Source organism: Podarcis liolepis (genome assembly GCF_965112155.1).
Source record: "Podarcis liolepis genome assembly, chromosome: 8".
NCBI classification, from domain to species: domain Eukaryota; kingdom Metazoa; phylum Chordata; class Lepidosauria; order Squamata; family Lacertidae; genus Podarcis; species Podarcis liolepis.
Window position 1 is genome coordinate 87428128 of NC_139560.1, and position 16803 is coordinate 87444930.

At 46.6% G+C, this 16803-nt stretch overlaps 1 protein-coding gene across 2 annotated transcripts in view; it reads left to right on the forward strand.

The window, feature by feature from the left end:
* Positions 1 to 16803, forward strand: part of CFAP61 (cilia and flagella associated protein 61) — a 139340-nt gene that overhangs the window by 27446 nt on the left and 95091 nt on the right. For both annotated transcript variants that reach the window (XM_083519052.1, XM_083519053.1), the window contains 3 exons: positions 3371 to 3426; positions 5610 to 5702; positions 11098 to 11297. In XM_083519052.1, the coding sequence (XP_083375178.1) occupies positions 3371 to 3426; positions 5610 to 5702; positions 11098 to 11297 (349 nt within the window). The remainder of the gene's footprint in view (positions 1 to 3370; positions 3427 to 5609; positions 5703 to 11097; positions 11298 to 16803) is intronic.

Genomic DNA, 16803 nt, shown 5'->3' on the forward strand with positions numbered 1-16803 from the left:
CAGCAGGGGATGCTACCATTATGTTTTGCACTTGGTTTGACAAATGCTGTTTCATAAGTTTGCTGTTACAAATAATTATGTTTTCATGCAGCTTTAATAAAAAAGGGTTTTGAGCTGATTAGCTTGAAAATGATTATATATTTTTTCTCTCTGAAAATGTAATAAAAAACCATTCTTGAGCCATCATGATGTAAGTGGTATTTTTCACAATAATTATAGTAATTTGGTTGTTGCTGTATCTGGAATTAGAAATTAGTAGTTACAGCATTTCTAACAGAGAAGGAATTATTCTGTTGTAGCTTTCACATTGAATTGACTTTTTCAGCCAACCTGCTGATTTTCACCTCCAGTATTAATTCATCTCTTCCTCTTATATTGTTTAAGGACTTTTTTAAAAATATAGTTAAAATGAAGGTTATGGTCCTCCAATATTTATTCTTGGCATATCTAAATCACAGTAATAATGCAGTAATTAAATTGATGCTGGAGAATTATAAGCATGTTTAAAGGAAGTTCTGAAGCTCTAATTAATTTGCATATAAAATGTAACCCTATTAGATTAAAAAATATTATTTGGCAGTTAAGTATGCTAATTACTTGTTCACCCAAAATAGTTAGAATATGTTGTGGTTAGAGCATCCTTAATTATGCTATGTAGGGTAAGCTTGTTTTTTTACTGTTAGTGTTTTTCATTATCTGTTCATGTTTCCTAAGGCTGCAGTTGAAACCACATTTACTTGAGAATAAGCCTCGTTGAATTCAATAGGACTTGATTTTGAAGCCTAAGTGTGTAGGATATGAGGTTTATGAAAATACCCTTTAATTCTCTACCTTGGGAAGGATTTACTCTGGCTCTCATATGTTGTGAATTTGCTGTCATATTGCTTTGCTTACTACCGTATTTTTCGCACTATAGGACACACTTTTTCGCCTCCAAAAATGAAGGGGAAATATGTGTGCGTCCTATGGGGCGAATACAGGCTTCAGGAAGCTCTGCGCAACCCTCGGGAGCCCAGCGCTGGAAGCAGAGCGCCTGGCGCTTCGGGAAGACATCCGCAGCCTAGGGAGCCCTGCGGGAGTTCCTGCAGGGCTCCCTAGGCCGCGGATAGCAGCCTGCTTCCCGGGGCACGGGGCACAGGGCGCGCTGAAAGCAGAGCGCCCTGCGCTTCAGGAAGACATCGGGCAGCCCCACAAGCTCGGGGGACAGCGGGGAGGCGCAGCGCTGCCATCCCACTGTTCCTCAATCTGGTTTGGAGGCTGGCGCTGGGGAGAAGCGCGCCTCTCCCCAGCGCCAGCCCCACAAGCTGGGGGACAGCGGGGAGGCGCAGCGCCACCATCCCACTGTTCCCCGACCTGGTTTGGGGGGGGAAATAAAGGGAATTTCCCCCCCCCCAAAAAAAAAACTAGGTGCGTCCAATGGTACAGTAATTTCTCTGTGTCACTTAAATGAACTGTATTAGGTATTTTGTTTTAAGATTTTCACAGCTTTGAGGCATTGGCGGTTTAAAAGCAATATATAAATAAATGTGAATAATGTATCATAACAGTATCTTAGTTGTGCAGGCAATTAACAGACTCTCAAGTCCTATTAGTCTTTCTGGAATGTACATGTATTAATCCCCAGATGTCCGTTTGGGAAACCAATGAAGAAATTTATTGCAATATCAGTCAAGGCAGTCAAGGAGATGCAAAATAGTAAATACCTCAGGTTACATATGCTTCAGGTTACAGACACTTCAGGTTACAGACTCCGCTAACCCAGAAATAGTGCTTCAGGTTAAGAACTTTGCTTCAGGATGAGAACAGAAATCGCCTGGTGGCAGCGCGGCAGCAGCAGGAGGCCCCATTAGCTAAAGTGGTGCTTCAGGTTAAGAACAGTTTCAGGTTAAGAACGGACCTCCGGAATGAATTAAGTTCTTAACCTGAGGTACTGCTGTACTCTTGAATGACCAAATCTTCACTATTTCACTATATCCTTCACATTATGCCAAACTAAATGTGAAAGTACACTCAAATGCATGAAAAGGAGTGAGTTAGGCCCCATCCCCTTTTTAAAAAGAAATTCAAATTTGGGAAAGCAGAAAAGAGCCAAACATGTAACAGGAAAAGAAGAACCTCAGCCGTAAGTAGTTTTAAGGATGGATATAATAGAAGAATTGATTATACCATTTTGAATATACCAAGGGCAGCAGAGAAATAAAGAAAGCAAGATAGAACAAGGAGAATAGCAAATAGATTTGTATTTTGTTCAGTGCCTAAAGCAACAGGAACTTTTTAATGCAAAAGTGTTGCGTCACAAAAGTCTTTAGAAAATTGGTAACATTGCTCTCAAAGCAGCAGTTTCAGCATCTAATGAGGGATACTAAAAATTTTAAGGTACAGTGGTGCCTCGCAAGACGAAATTAATCCGTTCCGCGAGTCTCTTCATCTTGCGGTTTTTTCATCTTGCGAAGCACGGCTATTAGCGGCTTAGCGGCTATTAACGGCTTAGCGGATTTAAGAAAAAGGAAACAAACTTGCAAGAACTCGCAAGACGTTTCGTCTTGCGAAGCAAGCCCATAGGGAAATTCATCTTGCGGAACGACTCAAAAAACGGAAAACTCTTTCGTCTTGCGAGGCATTCGTCTTGCGAGGTACCACTGTACTATTACCTTGCCTCAAAGTGGGGAGGCAGTCCTCCTCCATATGTTGTTGGGCTTGCAACTCCCATCATCCTTAGCCATGGGCCATGCTGGCTGAGGCTGATGGGAGTTGGAGTCCAGCAGCATCTGGAGGGCCGTGGGGTACCCTTCCTGCTGTCCAAAACTGAATAAATGTATTGGGACTGGCTGAAATGACTGGCAGAATCCGAGGCCAGGGGAAAGAGACGGTGGAAGAAGATTGGAAGAAATTTAAAATTTATCTTAAGAAATATTGTAAAATTAATGAGTGTTAAAATGTTGTGGTTATAGAAAGTAAGGGATTACAGCTGAAAAAGATAAAGTAAAAGAAAAAGAAAAGGAGACAATTGGATAAAATTAAGGGGGAGGATTTGCTGAAATAAATTTGGAAATTGGAATGCAGAAAGGGGAGGTATGGGGAAGTCGGTGAAACAAGGTTTAAGGGGAAAAAAGGATTTGAAATTATACATGGTTTTTTTTGTGTGTGTATGTTTGTATTGTGTATTGTGTGTGTTTTTATAATTTGTGAAAATTCAATAAATATTTATTTTAAAAAAACTGAATAAATGTATAGCACAGAATATAAAAACTCAGAACACAAGCTTGCAAGAGAAATTACTTAGTGTGGCTTTCTATTTCATTATTGATCCCATTATTAATCTCTTAATTTTCTTCTTTTTATTCTCTCTTCACTTCTCACCTCCATCCAGCTGATGAAACCAGTGTAACAAGTCAAAAAGAAGAAACACCAGATATGGATAGTGAGGTAAATATCACAAAGAATTCATTAGACCGAAAACAAAACGATTGAACAGAAGGTGACTTTAGAAATCACATGACATGGTGTAAGTGATGTCTCACAGCGTTTGGAAATGAATGATGGAAAGGCACATTTTTAAAAAGTGTATTGTTAACAATATACAAACATATAAAATTCTCAGAAACTATCATTCATTCATTCATTCATTCATTCAGTTTATACACCACCCTATACCTGGAGGTCTCAGGGCAGTTCACATGCAATTAACTGACAATATACACTAAGTACAATCAAAACACGGTCACTTTTGAGTCCATTTGCACTTCAGAAGAGTGAACTAGTTGCATGTTTATCTACCTCACTGATACAGGTGGGACATAAATGTAAGTCTAGTTTGTGCCCACTTTTAGCTCTGTGATTCAGAAAGAGAAGCATATTTTCCATGATAATGTGCAGAGTAAGGCACCCAGCTGCCCGAGTCTCCCAAGATCCTTGGCCCCTTAAAAAGACTGAAGTAGACCAATAAGCAGTGAAGATAGCTTGAGAAACCTGGGGGAGACCAGGGCAGGCAGGGTGTGGCTAATATGAGGGGAAAGTCTTTCTCTGTCAGGCAAACACAGGGTTGGAGCAGACTTGAAGAGGAATGGCGTGGAGCTAGGGATGAGGTTTGTTGAAAGTTGAAAGTCTTCAACAGATGTCCAAAAGACAGCAGAAATTGTTCCTGTCTTATATATGTAATAGGACAGAGTTCTAAAGGTAGCGTCACTACACTAAAGTCCAGGTTCCTACAGTATGCGGAATGCACCCACAGATAGGGTGGTACCTGCAAGATGCCCTCTCCTGCAAAGTACAGTGATCAGTTGGGTGTATAAGGGATGAGACAGTCTTTTAGGTGTCCTGGTCACAAGCCATATAGGGCTTTATGCACCAGCCCCAGTAGCTAATTTGCAGCCAGTGCAATTCTTTTAGCTCTTGTGTAATATGGTGATATTCTTCCGCAGGGAGCCACTGCATTTTGCACTAGTTACAGCTTCCAGGGCAGTCTCAAGGGCAGCCCCACATAGAGAACATTGCAGCAATCCAGTCTGTAGGCCTCTCCTCAGCTAATCCCAATAACAACCTGAGGTAGTTTAAGCTGAGAGGCAGTGACTGGCCCAAGGTCACCCAGTGGGGATTTGAACCCCCGTCTCCCATATCCTGGTATTCACACATAGGATAATACTTCAAGCCTCTGATGAAGTGGACTGTATTGTTATGAAAGCTTGTTTCATAATAATAATTATCATAACGATAATTATGGAATAATTTTTTTAAAAAAATTACTATTATTTATACCCCACCCTCCCCGGCCAGAGCCAGGCTCAGGCCGGCTAACACTAGTAAAATTATAATTATACAATTATAATAAAGCAAAACATAATAGGGGAAAACAGCAACAACAAAACAATTTAAAATACAGGTTAAAATGCAATTTAAAATGCAGCCTCATTTTAAAAGTAGCCCATGGATCAAAATTGTAAGGGGAGGGAAAACATAAGGGTCAGACTGAGTCCAAACCAAAGGCCAGGCAGAACAGCTCTGTCTTGCAGGCCCTGCAGGGCTTTAAAGGTCAAAACCAGCACCTTAAACCTGACCCTGTACTCCACCGGGAGCCAGTGCAGTTGGTAAAGCACTGGTTGAATGTGATCCCGCAGCAAGGACCCCGTAAGGAGCCTCACTGTGGCATTCTGCACCCGCTGGAGTTTCTGGGTCATAATGAATGAATGAATGAATTTACTTTATTATGGCCACAGATCAGCATAAGCAAAGCATCTAAATAAATAGCATAACAGTATCTCTAAGCAGATAATTATTAAATTAATTGGGAACAAGAGCCAAACGTAGATTAAAACATATACATAGAATTCTTGATTAAGCATAGATAATGGATGAATAAAAACCGATAAGGAAAATTTAAAGGAGATCAGTTAAAAAAGACCAGCTGTATGGGGTGGGGCTTCAAAAGTTTCATAATGACTTTGTTAGTCTTTAAGGTGCCATAAAGACTCTTCATTGTTTTTGCTGCAAGAGACTAACATGGCTGTCCCTCTGGAAATTATTTAAAACATTGATACTGATTATTTCACCATAGAGATGTATACATAGTGTTTAACAAAACATTTTGTATTCTTTTATTTGTATTTCTTCAGAGAGGTAGCAAAATTGGGAGCTTCTTTTCTCAAGCTTCACATGCTAGTGCAAATGCTAGTAAAAGAGAAAGCATTCTTCGTACAACGTCAGAGGTGAGGCCCATTGAAATTAATAGTTTACAGCCTTAGTTATTCATATCTTGATACTTTATTTTTAAAATGTTCTCTCTGCTGCTAGACGTCAAAATTTAAGTCATTATCACTAGTTCAGAATATGGGAGACTTCAGTACTGGTGGTAGCTCAGACTAGAATGGTGCAGAATGGCTGTGATGGTGCTTGGAATCTAGAGCTAAATGGCTGAAAATTCTGCATCTTAACTTCTCCCAGTTCTGCTTACCTTAGAAGTAACAAAACCAGCTTACTTAAATCACTCCCATTTTGATCACAAATTGATACACAACAGTTGGTGATACAATACTTTAGTTTGTTCATTGTTGTGTTTCAGCAAAAGAAGGAAAATTTATATAACCCAAATTACAGCACTAGGAGAAATCAGTCAACTGTGGGCTGAGTGAAATAGGTCAGTCAGGGAAGGGAATGTTGATAGTGAGCCAGTAAGAGTTTCTGTCTCTTCTCTCAGGATCCCACCACAGGTAAGTTTGATGTCCCACTCAGGCATTGCAGTTTGGAGTGTTCTCCAAGGGTTGGGTCTTATTGCGTAGCCTCTGGCAGTGGACCTTCTCTTGGCATCAGGTTAATATCAGGCAATATGATCCCTAAGGCTTCTCTGTTCTGGCACCAGGCCTCAAGCGCTTCAGGCAGGTCTCACTATTCTTCACCCTCTCTACTTTCCCCCTCTCTTTTCTGAGTCAGCTTGTCTCTCTTGCCCCTTTTTTTGCAACCAGCTGTCTTCAGGGGAGTAGGAAGGGCGGGCTGTGGGGTGGATCGCCCCAGGTGTCATCCCTGAGGGGGTGTGACAAAATCCCCCCAGGTGCGATCGCCGCTGTGCCGAATCCCCCCCCCACATGCAGTCGCCCCGCACCCTGGGCAGATCACCCCCACCCCCAGGTGCCCAAGCGGATAGCTCCGCCGCTGGCTGTCTTAAGTCTTCTGTCTCCTTCATCCCTCCACACCAATTCCCAGCATTCTCTTGTGTTTGGAGCAACATATTGCTTTGCATTTAGATTTTGTATATAATACTACTACTACTGTCAGGGGTTCAGGAGCAGAGGCGAGGGCAAGGGAGGAAACAGAGAGCGAGGGGGAGGAGGCAGAAGAAAAGATGAGTGATGACGACGACCCGAGATCTCCGAGTCTTTCCAGTGAATCAGAAGATTCACAGAAAGGAGCACCAGTGGCCAGGGCAAGGGGGGAGACTAGGGGGACACCCCAGGAAGATAGAGCCAGAGGGGACTCAGAGGGGAGCAGTTGGAAATCGGGACCAGCGTCACCGCCAGAGAGCAGGGAAGAGGAAGGGCGCCAGGGATCAAGCGCTGGCAGCTCACAACAGGAGGGAGGGCACGAGTCAGGAGTGGCCACACCTCCATCGGGGAGCGAAGAGACGGTTAGACGGAAGGTGGAAGGTTGGGCGCGCGCGCCAAGTTCAAATGCACAGGAAGGTGGCGCAGTAGGCAGCCCGGAAAGGGAGCCAGGTCCTAAAGCCCGGTGCAAGGAGACAGGAGGGTCCGGGGGGTCGGCGTCAGAAGAATCCTGGAAGGAAGAGACCCCGGGGGGCAGAGGGACCCAGAGAAGAACAGTCAGGCGGAAAAGGTGGAGCAGGGCTAGGATATTAAGTTGGTGTACAAGGGGCGGAGACTCAGACGGAGCTTCGCCGATCTAAGCATAAGACGTAGAGTTGCACGCAGCAGCTTGAGAATGGAAACTGTAACTCAATAAAGACTTTTATTTAATGATCGCTGGCTAGCGTGATCCTCTGTGAGCTAGGATCTGGAAGCAACTCTGACAACTACTAATAATAATAAATTTTATTTATACCCCGCCCTCCCCAACCAAGACTGGGCTCAGGGCGGCTAACAACCAATAATAAAAATAAGTTGATTAAAATACAACTTAAAAAACAATATTAAAATTCAAATTAAAACATTAAGATGCAGCCTTAGAAAAGAAGGAAAAAAGAAAGAGGGGGAGGGAATCAAATTGATTCTAAGCCAAAGGCCAGGCGGAACAAATCTGTCTTACAGGTCATGCGGAAAGAAATCAGATTCTGCAGGGCCCTGGTCTCATGAGACAGAGCGTTCCATCAGGCCGGAGCCAGTGTTGAAAAGGCCCTGGGTCTGATTGAGGCTAATCTAACTTCCTTAGGGCCCGGGATCTCTAGGGTGTTGCTATTTATGGACCTTAAGGTCCTCCGTGGGGCATACCGGGAGAGGCGGTCCCGTAGGTACGAGGGTCCTAGGCCGTGAAGGGTTTTAAAGGTCAAAATCTGACCCTGTACTCCACCCGGGAGCCAGTGCAGCTGGAAAAGCACTGGGTGAATATGCTCCCATGGCAGGGACCCCGTGAGGAGCCTCGCTGCAGCATTCTGCACCCACTGGAGTTTCTGGGACAGCTTCAAGGGCAGCCCCGAGTAGAGCGAATTACAGTAGTCAAGCCTGGAGATGACCGTCACATGGATCCCTTCAAAGGCTACTTCCTCTTTTTCAAGAAACTAGCCTTTTCTACACATCTTCTTTATGTAATTTTTTGTCCTCGTCTTGCTTTTCAGTTTCTCCATTTCAGAAAGGTCCCCCCCCCCCCCTGTGCACCTTTTCGGTTGCTCCCATTCACAGATAAAAGGTTGGTCTTGCACATTCACAAAAGTACCAAGTGCACTATTTGGGTGAGCTTCAACTGTGCTCTCTCCGTACCAGCAGGCTTGATATGTGACTAGACTATTGTGTCTTTTTCATACCCGCTGATATTATCTTGGGTATTGTACATAATTTGAAATTGGTTTCATTGGGTTCAGGTGAATTCAGGGCCCATGTTTTATAGTATTTTGACTGAACTTGATTTGTTTCTGAAACTTGCCTTGAACATATGGGGAGATAATCAGATTAAACTCTGGAAAGTACTGGCTTGGTTTCAAATGTGGTGCCAGTTCATCGCTGCAACCGTGTTTGGCATCTTTTCTTATTTAGTGCTAGGATTTGTATTCATCGTAACTTAATTCTCCTTTCTATCGCCATTTAATTTTAAGTGATGATTTTCAATTTATGTAGCATTAATATAAGTGATCTAACCAGATGTAATGGTTTCACTTTTAATATTCAAACAGATATTGTACACTTCAAAGTTACTGCATAAATCTCTCCTTTAACACCATGCCATGCTTCTGAAGTGGTTAACATGACTCTTATTTGTGACCAAAGCAGATATTTTCCCCTTTTCTAGATCCATTTTTCAACTGATGAGATGATTTTGCCAAGAATGCAGATAGATTGCTATTTTGTAATGATATTACTCCCTGTAAGTTATATTTAGGGTTCAGTCTTATACTGAAGATCTGTTTGCTGATAGGCTGTAGGGTTAGACAGAAGCCCTGGCCAACCAGCAGGATGCCTGATACACTGTTATCATGACAGGTACATTGGTGGAACACCTGTGATTGACAAGTGGAACCATCCTATCATGTGGCATGTGAGGAGGAGGCAGCAGTGGAGCTAGCTGCTCGGGTGTCCAGTGCGGCACACACGTCCTGCAGCCGGGGGCGAGGCGAGATGCCCATGGGGGTGGGGTGCGCTGTGTGGAGCCTCTCCACCACCTCCCCCTCAGCTGTGGGGCGGTGGAGGGAGAGGTGGTGGGCAGACACAAGCCCCACGCTGCCTTTTCAGGAGAGACGCGTGGCTCGGGCACACTGCAGGCCCGGTGGTAATTCCCAGCCCCCGCGGTGTGGTGCCCAGTGCCAGCCGCGTTTCTTTATGTTTGTTGACTGAACTAAAAAGTTTCGTGAGCCCATTTTTTAATACAATATGGTTTTTTTAAAATCTCATAGTTTTGTCATTTTGTCACACACACCCCAGTGATGACACATGGGACGGCCCGCTCCACCCCCTTCCTCCTGTCAGGATTCGTCCTACTTGCATGTAGGACCTCAATAGAAACACATGCCGACTGGCATGTTCTCTCCCTCCTGATCGGTCGTTCGGGAGCTTCAAAAGCTTTCTCCAGCCCGAACATCACAGTGGCTGATACTAAGAGGCATCAGCATGCTTAAGGATCCGCAGAGTGTTAGCAGATTGAGTAACAGACTCAGCAACGCAGCATTTTGGCTAAACTACTTTATTTACATATAATACACCCGGAGCATTCTGACTCCGCTCCTTCCTCTTTCTCACCAGACAGCAAAGAGAAAGAACAAAGGACAATACAGTAGTCCCACATCACGGAACACAGTACAGTGGTGCCCCGCAAGACGAATGCCTCACAAGACGGAAAACTCGCTAGACGAAAGAGTTTTCCGTTTTGGAGGTGCTTCGCAAAACGAATTTCCTATGGGCTTGCTTCGCAAGACGACAATGTCTTGTGAGTTCCTGCAGTTTTTTTCCCTTTTCCCCCCTTTTTCTAAGCCGCTAAGCCGCTTATCAGCTGATCCGATCAGCAGATAAGCAGCTAAAAGCCGCTAAAAGCGCTAATCCGCTAATCCTTCAATGGGCTTGCTTCGCAAGATGAAAAAACCGCTAGACGAAGAGAATCACAGAACGGATTCTTTTCGTCTTGCGAGGCACCACTGTATTCCAAACATCCTGTCTCCATCACTTCCCACACTGTGGAATGAAAACATACACTGTCATGTGATAGAAAACAATCCCATGACTGCAAGCACGGAGCAAGAATCCTAACACCTCCACCACTGGGAGGAGGTGCTCAGCCGCTGGCTGTTTTTCCTCTGAAATTACCTCTTTCAAACTGCCTTTCTCTTCACAGTGAGAAAAAACACAGGAATGTTTTCCTCTTGGGAAGGGAGGGGAAGCACATTGAATGGATGATTTTGAAAAGTAAAACAGATGTCATAGAGAGGACTAACTTACTCCACACTCACCATTTCTCATCCTCATCCTAGCCTCAAGTAGCAATCAGAGAAAAGTTACACTCAAACTCTGAATAATGGGTTGTTCACATCAAATTTTCTGCATTTATCATGGCAGTAAGTGTTTAAACAAAACCAGTACAGTGGTACCTCAGGTTACAGACGCTTCAGGTTACAGACTCTGCTAACCCAGAAATAGTGCTTCAGGTTAAGAACTTCGCTTCAGGATGAGAACAGAAATCGTGCTCCAGTGGCGCAGCAGCAGTGGGAGGCCCCATTAGCTAAAGTGGTGCTTCAGGTTAAGAACAGTTTCAGGTTAAGAACGGACCTCCGGAACGAATTACCGTAAGTGCTTAACCCAAGGTACCACTGTATTGTACTAGTGTATAAAACTGTACTTTTAGAGTTGCTCTGGGGGGGGGGGAGCTATAAGCCATTTTATTTATAATGTTAAAGCTACCATTATAAAAGTGAATTTAGAAATATCTTAATTGTTTTTTCATTGCTTCTCACTGTAGAGAGAGGGAGGACTTGCTAGAGTTTCATCAGAACGGGCAGAAACCAGCAGTTTAGAAATCAGCAGAAGCAAGGATTTGAAAACCTCCAAGACACCATCCATTCTGACTGTGGAGACAGAGCCTTTTCGTCCTACATATAAAGGAGAAGTGAATGCTTTTTGTATACAGCTCTTTTGTATTGATGAGAAACATGAAACAAGGCAAGTACCGTAAATAATCTAGATATTTGATTTTAAATGGGGAAAAAATGAGAGTACAGCCATACCTCAGGTTGCAAAAGTGATCTGTGCGGGAGGCACATTCGCAACACGCAGCATTCGCAACCCGCAGCACTGGGTTACTTCCGGGTTCCAGCGCTTCTGCGCATACGCGATGTGAGGGTTTGATTAGCTGCTTGTGCGTGAAAACGTGCTCCCTCAGAGTTTGTGCGACCCCACAAACCTCCGTGTGTGACGGAGCTCCTCAGACATGTCTGCTCTAGTCACTAGTAGAGTCCGACAGTGGCTGTCTGCGGAAGCGTTTCCAGCAAAGAAGTTCCTTAACGGAAACGCGTCTCCTGGACTCACGGCGTGACAGTTTCCTGCGAGGTGTGGGTCTCCCTATGGGAGACTCCGATACCTCCCCACTGTTCTCGCTGGAAGCCTCCCTGAGCCCTCCCTCCTGCTCGCATTCCCTCAGAGACCCACTCCTCCCCCTGCTGGTCCCTGCTTCAGCAGTTGAGTCTCTTTCATCCTGCCTGAGTCCCTCCACCACCTGATGCTCTGATGGCAGTTCCCTGACATCCACCTCCCCTCCAGGGCCCCCCTCACCCCCTCCCAATTCCTCCCCCCTGGGAGGTGAAGGGCTAAAACCCCGAAACGAATCTTCCTCATCTTCTGACGTCTCGAACAATTCTCTCCATCGATCGTCGTCCTGGCCAGCTGAATCCTCCTCCTCTTCAGAATCTGGGAACCCCTCCAACTCCTCTTCCTCGTCGGTGGTGGCAAAGTATTCCCTTCGGAACCTCGCTACAGGCTGAGGTTTACGTGGGAACCTCTGATGAAAAGTCTCTATTAAAACCTCGTCATTGACATCCTCTGCCCTAACCCAGGTGTTTTCCGACTCCGGTTCCCCTTCCCACATTACCAAATACTCTACTTGATCTCCCTTCCACCTGGAATCGAGGATCTCCGCTACATGGTAGCTGTGTTCCTTCTCCTCCATTGCTGGTCCCCTAGTGACCCTCCCCTCACTGTCTCCTCTATACGGTGACAGCAACGACCTGTGAAAAACTGGGTGCAGCTTCATGTGGTTCGGTAACCGGAGCCTGAAAGCCACTGGATTGACCTGCTGTATGACTTCAAACGGACCCAGCCTTTTGGGTCTTAATTTCTTACAACCTCCTTTGAATGGCAACCCTTGGGTTGACAGCCACACCTGGTCCCCCACCCTGATGCTTTCACCTTCCCTTCTGTTTTTGTCTGCCTGCCTCTTATATTCCTCCTTAGCCCTGTTTAAATTGAGTTGGAGCTGGCGATGGATCGCTTCCATTTCTTCCACGAACTGTTCTGCAGCTGGAACGCTCCAGTTCTCCCCCTCCCCCCCTGGGAAGGCTCTGGGATGGCACCCGTGATTAGCCAAAAAGGGGCTCATCCCCGTGGACACGTTCTCTGCATTGTTGTAGGCAAATTCTGCCAACGCCAACTTCTCCACCCAATCATTCTCTCTGTCATTAACATAACACCTCAAATATTGTTGGAGAACCCCATTTGCTCTTTCCGCCTGCCCGTTGGTTTCAGGATGACGGGCCGTCGAGAAATTAACCTCTACATGCAGTAAGCTCATGAGCTTCCTCCAGAACCTGGAAGTAAATTGTTTCCCTCGGTCTGAAACCACCCTCAAGGGGGCGCCATGCAACCTAAACACATTCTCTACAAACAATTTGGCGGTTTCTTCTGCTGTAACCGCATGTGAGCAGGCTATGAAATGGGCCATTTTAGTTAACAGGTCTACTACAACCATGATGGCTGTTTTCCCTCTAGACCTTGGCAGATCAGTCATGAAATCTATTGCCACTGCTTCCCACGGTCTCTCAGGTGTGGGCAGTGGTTCTAATAAACCAGCCGGCGCCTGCCTCTCCCCCTTGGCTCTTTGGCATTGTTCACACCCTCTCACATACTCCCGCACATCTTCCTTGACTTTGGGCCACCAAAATTCCCTGGTAACCAGCCACATGGTTTTGTGTTGCCCAAAGTGCCCTGCTGTGGGGCTATCGTGCAGCTGCTTGAGTACCTTCTCCCTCAATTCCCCTTCAGGTATATATAACGCTCCCTTATAATACAATGCCCCATTTCTCTCCTCAAAACCACCGGATTTGTCTTCCTCCCCTCTGAGATCCCTGAGTTTCCCCTGGGCGTATGCATCCTGCACCGTACCCTCTACCAATTCCCTTTGCCCCACCAAAGTCGCCCCACACACCCAGCGGTCCTCTGGAATGATATGGGTTTCTTCGGGTGCTCCCTCCCCCTCCAAATATTCAGGTTTGCGTGAGAGAGCGTCCGCCCTAACATTCTCTGGGCCTGGCACATAACAAATCTCAAAGTTAAATTTGGAGAACTCTTGGGCCCATCTCAACTGCCTTTGGTTGAGCACTCGCGCCGTTCTCCAGTACTCTAGATTTTTATGGTCCGTGCACACTTGCACTTTATGTTGTGCACCAACTAGCAGATGCCTCCATCTCCGGAACGCCTCATGAATAGCAAGCAGTTCTCGGTCGTACACCGTGTAGTTCCTCTCGGATTTGTTCAGCTTCCGCGAGAAGAAGGCACACGGACGCCACTCTGACTCCTCCTTCCCCGGCTGCAGAAGAAGCACCGCCCCTATGGCTCTGTCAGATGCGTCTGTTTCAACCCTTAGCTTCTTTCGTAAATCCACATGCAGAAGTTGTTCTTCAGAGGCGAAGGCCCTTTTCAGTTCCTCAAACGCTCGCTCCGCCTCCGCCGTCCATACAAACTTCTTTTTACTGCTGAGACAGTCAGTGATGGGCGCCGTCAGATGGGCGAAGTTGCGGATGAACTTACGATAAAAGTTTCCAAACCCTAGGAACCTCTGCACATCCTTCTTGGTTTTGGGTGTTTTCCATTCCAGCACTGCCTGTACCTTGCCGGGATCCATGGCCAATCCCTTGTCTGACAGGCGGTACCCCAGGAATTCCACCTCCTTGGTATGGAACCGACACTTCTCCAGTTTGACCCACAGCCTGTTGGCTTGCAGTCTGCTCAACACTTCTCTGACGTCTCTCACATGTTGCTCCTCATTCTCAGAATACACCAACACATCATCTAGAAAGGCAACGCAATTCTTGTAGAGCAAAGGGCCCAGCACGTGGTTCATAAAAGATTGAAAACACGCGGAGCCTGCTTGTAATCCAAATGGCATAACGAGGTATTCAAACGCCCCCAAAGGGGTAAACATGGTGGTTTTCCATTCATCCCCTTTCCTTATGCGTATCAGGTTGTACGCCCCCCTTAGATCCAGCTTTGTGAAAATCTTTCCCTTCCTCACCCTGGTCAAAATATCATCAATTCTGGGCATAGGGAACGCCACCGGTTCAGTCACTGCATTCAGCCGCCTAAAATCACATACAAGTCTCGGCTTGTCCGCATTTTTTTTGTCCACAAAGAACACTGGGCTCCCCCCTGCTGCTTTGGACTCTCTGATGAAGCCTCTCTTCAGGTTCTTGTCAATGAACCCTCGTAACTCCTGCATTTCCCTGTCTGACATGGCATACAACTTGCCCACGGGAAGCTGTGCTCCTGGGAGTAAATTGATCTGACAATCAAAGGGTCTATGAGGTGGTAGTTGGTCAGCTTCCTTCTCGCTGAACACGTCGCTGAGATCTGCATACTGTGGTGGTACCTTCACCTTCCCCATTACTTCAGTCCCTGCTAGGGTGGCTTGGGCCCCTGCTGAACCCTTCTCCCCTTTGCAGTGTTCTAGGCAATGTGCTGAACCAAAGGACACCACTCTTTGATGCCAGCCAACCAGCGGATCATGTAGAGCTAGCCAGCTCATTCCCAAAATAATGGGAGCGCCTCCCAGGGTGGCCACATTAAACGCTATCAGTTCTGTGTGCCTTGCCACCCTCATTATCATTGGGACAGTCTGCAAGCGGACTCCTCCTCCCAACAACTCCCTGCCATCAATCGTGGTCACCTGCAGGGGGTTGCTTAAAGGGATGGTCTGTATCTGGTGTTCAGCAGCAAACTCCTTGCTCATAAAATTGCAGGAGCTGCCTGAGTCCAATAGCGCCTTTATTTTTAGGGGGTGCCCATTCTGCAGCTCTAGCGACACTTCAATCACTAGAGCAGGTCGAGGAGCTTCTGGCACGGGCACTTTCACTGCTCTTTGGCCTGGCTGCAGTGCCCCAATTGTGGCAACCAGGCGTTGGCTTTTACCTGCTCCGCTCCCCCTTCTTCTCCCCCCTCAACAGCTCCCACCATCCCTTGCCATTCCTTCCTCTGGGGGCAGACTCTGGCAAAGTGGCCTGGCTGTTGGCAGAGATAGCATTTCCGGGGGCCCTTTCCCTCCTTCTTAGCTCCCTCGCTGGTTTTTGAAAATGCGCGCGCGCGCGCTGTTCCGATTTCCATCGGCTCTGCCGGCGGGAAAGCTGGCTCAGGAATGTCTGGAATGCGGAACTCCTTCCAACGTTCCCCTCTCCCTTCCCGCCTCTCCAAGGCTCTTGCCTCCTGCCGCGCTCCTATGGTCAGCGCAGATTTGGTCAGCTGATCCATAGACTCCGCCCTGGGGCTCCGTGCCAGCTCGTCTTTCACCCCCGAAGAAAGACCTTCTTCAAATAGCATTTGAACGGGTGCCGCCGATAAATCCCAACTCAGTCTGTGAATCAGCATGGTAAACTCAGTCCAATATTCACGGACAGATCGACTTCCCTGCTTACAAGCCATTAGCTGTCTGCGCACCACCCCTTCCTCAATATCGCTGGAAAACATGATATCCATTGCACGAAAGAACTTCATTGTGTCCTTTAGTATGTCATTGTGCGTTGCCATTAGGGGTCGAACCCAGTCTCTAGCCCCTTTCTCAAGATGCCCAATTACAAAAGCAACTCGCGATTCCTCATCAGGGAACTCATCGAACTGCACATTAAGGGCATATTGCATCTCTGTCCTAAAAGCATGGTAGTCCTTGGGGTCCCCCCCAAATTTCTGCACCAATCCTGGTACCTTTCTGGGGAATTGCGTGGCTCTCCCCTTCTTGTCTGCATCCTGAGCCCTTCTCTCCTCCAACCTCGCCGTCTGCAGGGCCAGTTGAACCTCCAACGCTCGGTATCTATCTTCCAAGCTTGGACCAGCTCCAGCCCCTGCTCCTCCGGTTCCGGTTGGTTCGCTCATGATGCCTTCTCTTGCACAGGCAGCGTACAAAGACTGTCGGACTGCTGTGAGGGTTTGATTAGCTGCTTGTGCGTGAAAACGTGCTCCCTCAGAGTTTGTGCGACCCCACAAACCTCCGTGTGTGACGGAGCTCCTCAGACATGTCTGCTCTAGTCACTAGTAGAGTCCGACAGTGGCTGTCTGCGGAAGCGTTTCCAGCAAAGAAGTTCCTTAACGGAAACGCGTCTCCTGGACTCACGGCGTGACAGTTTCCTGCGAGGTGTGGGTCTCCCTATGGGAGACTCCGATACCTCCCCACTGTTCTCGCTGGAAGCCT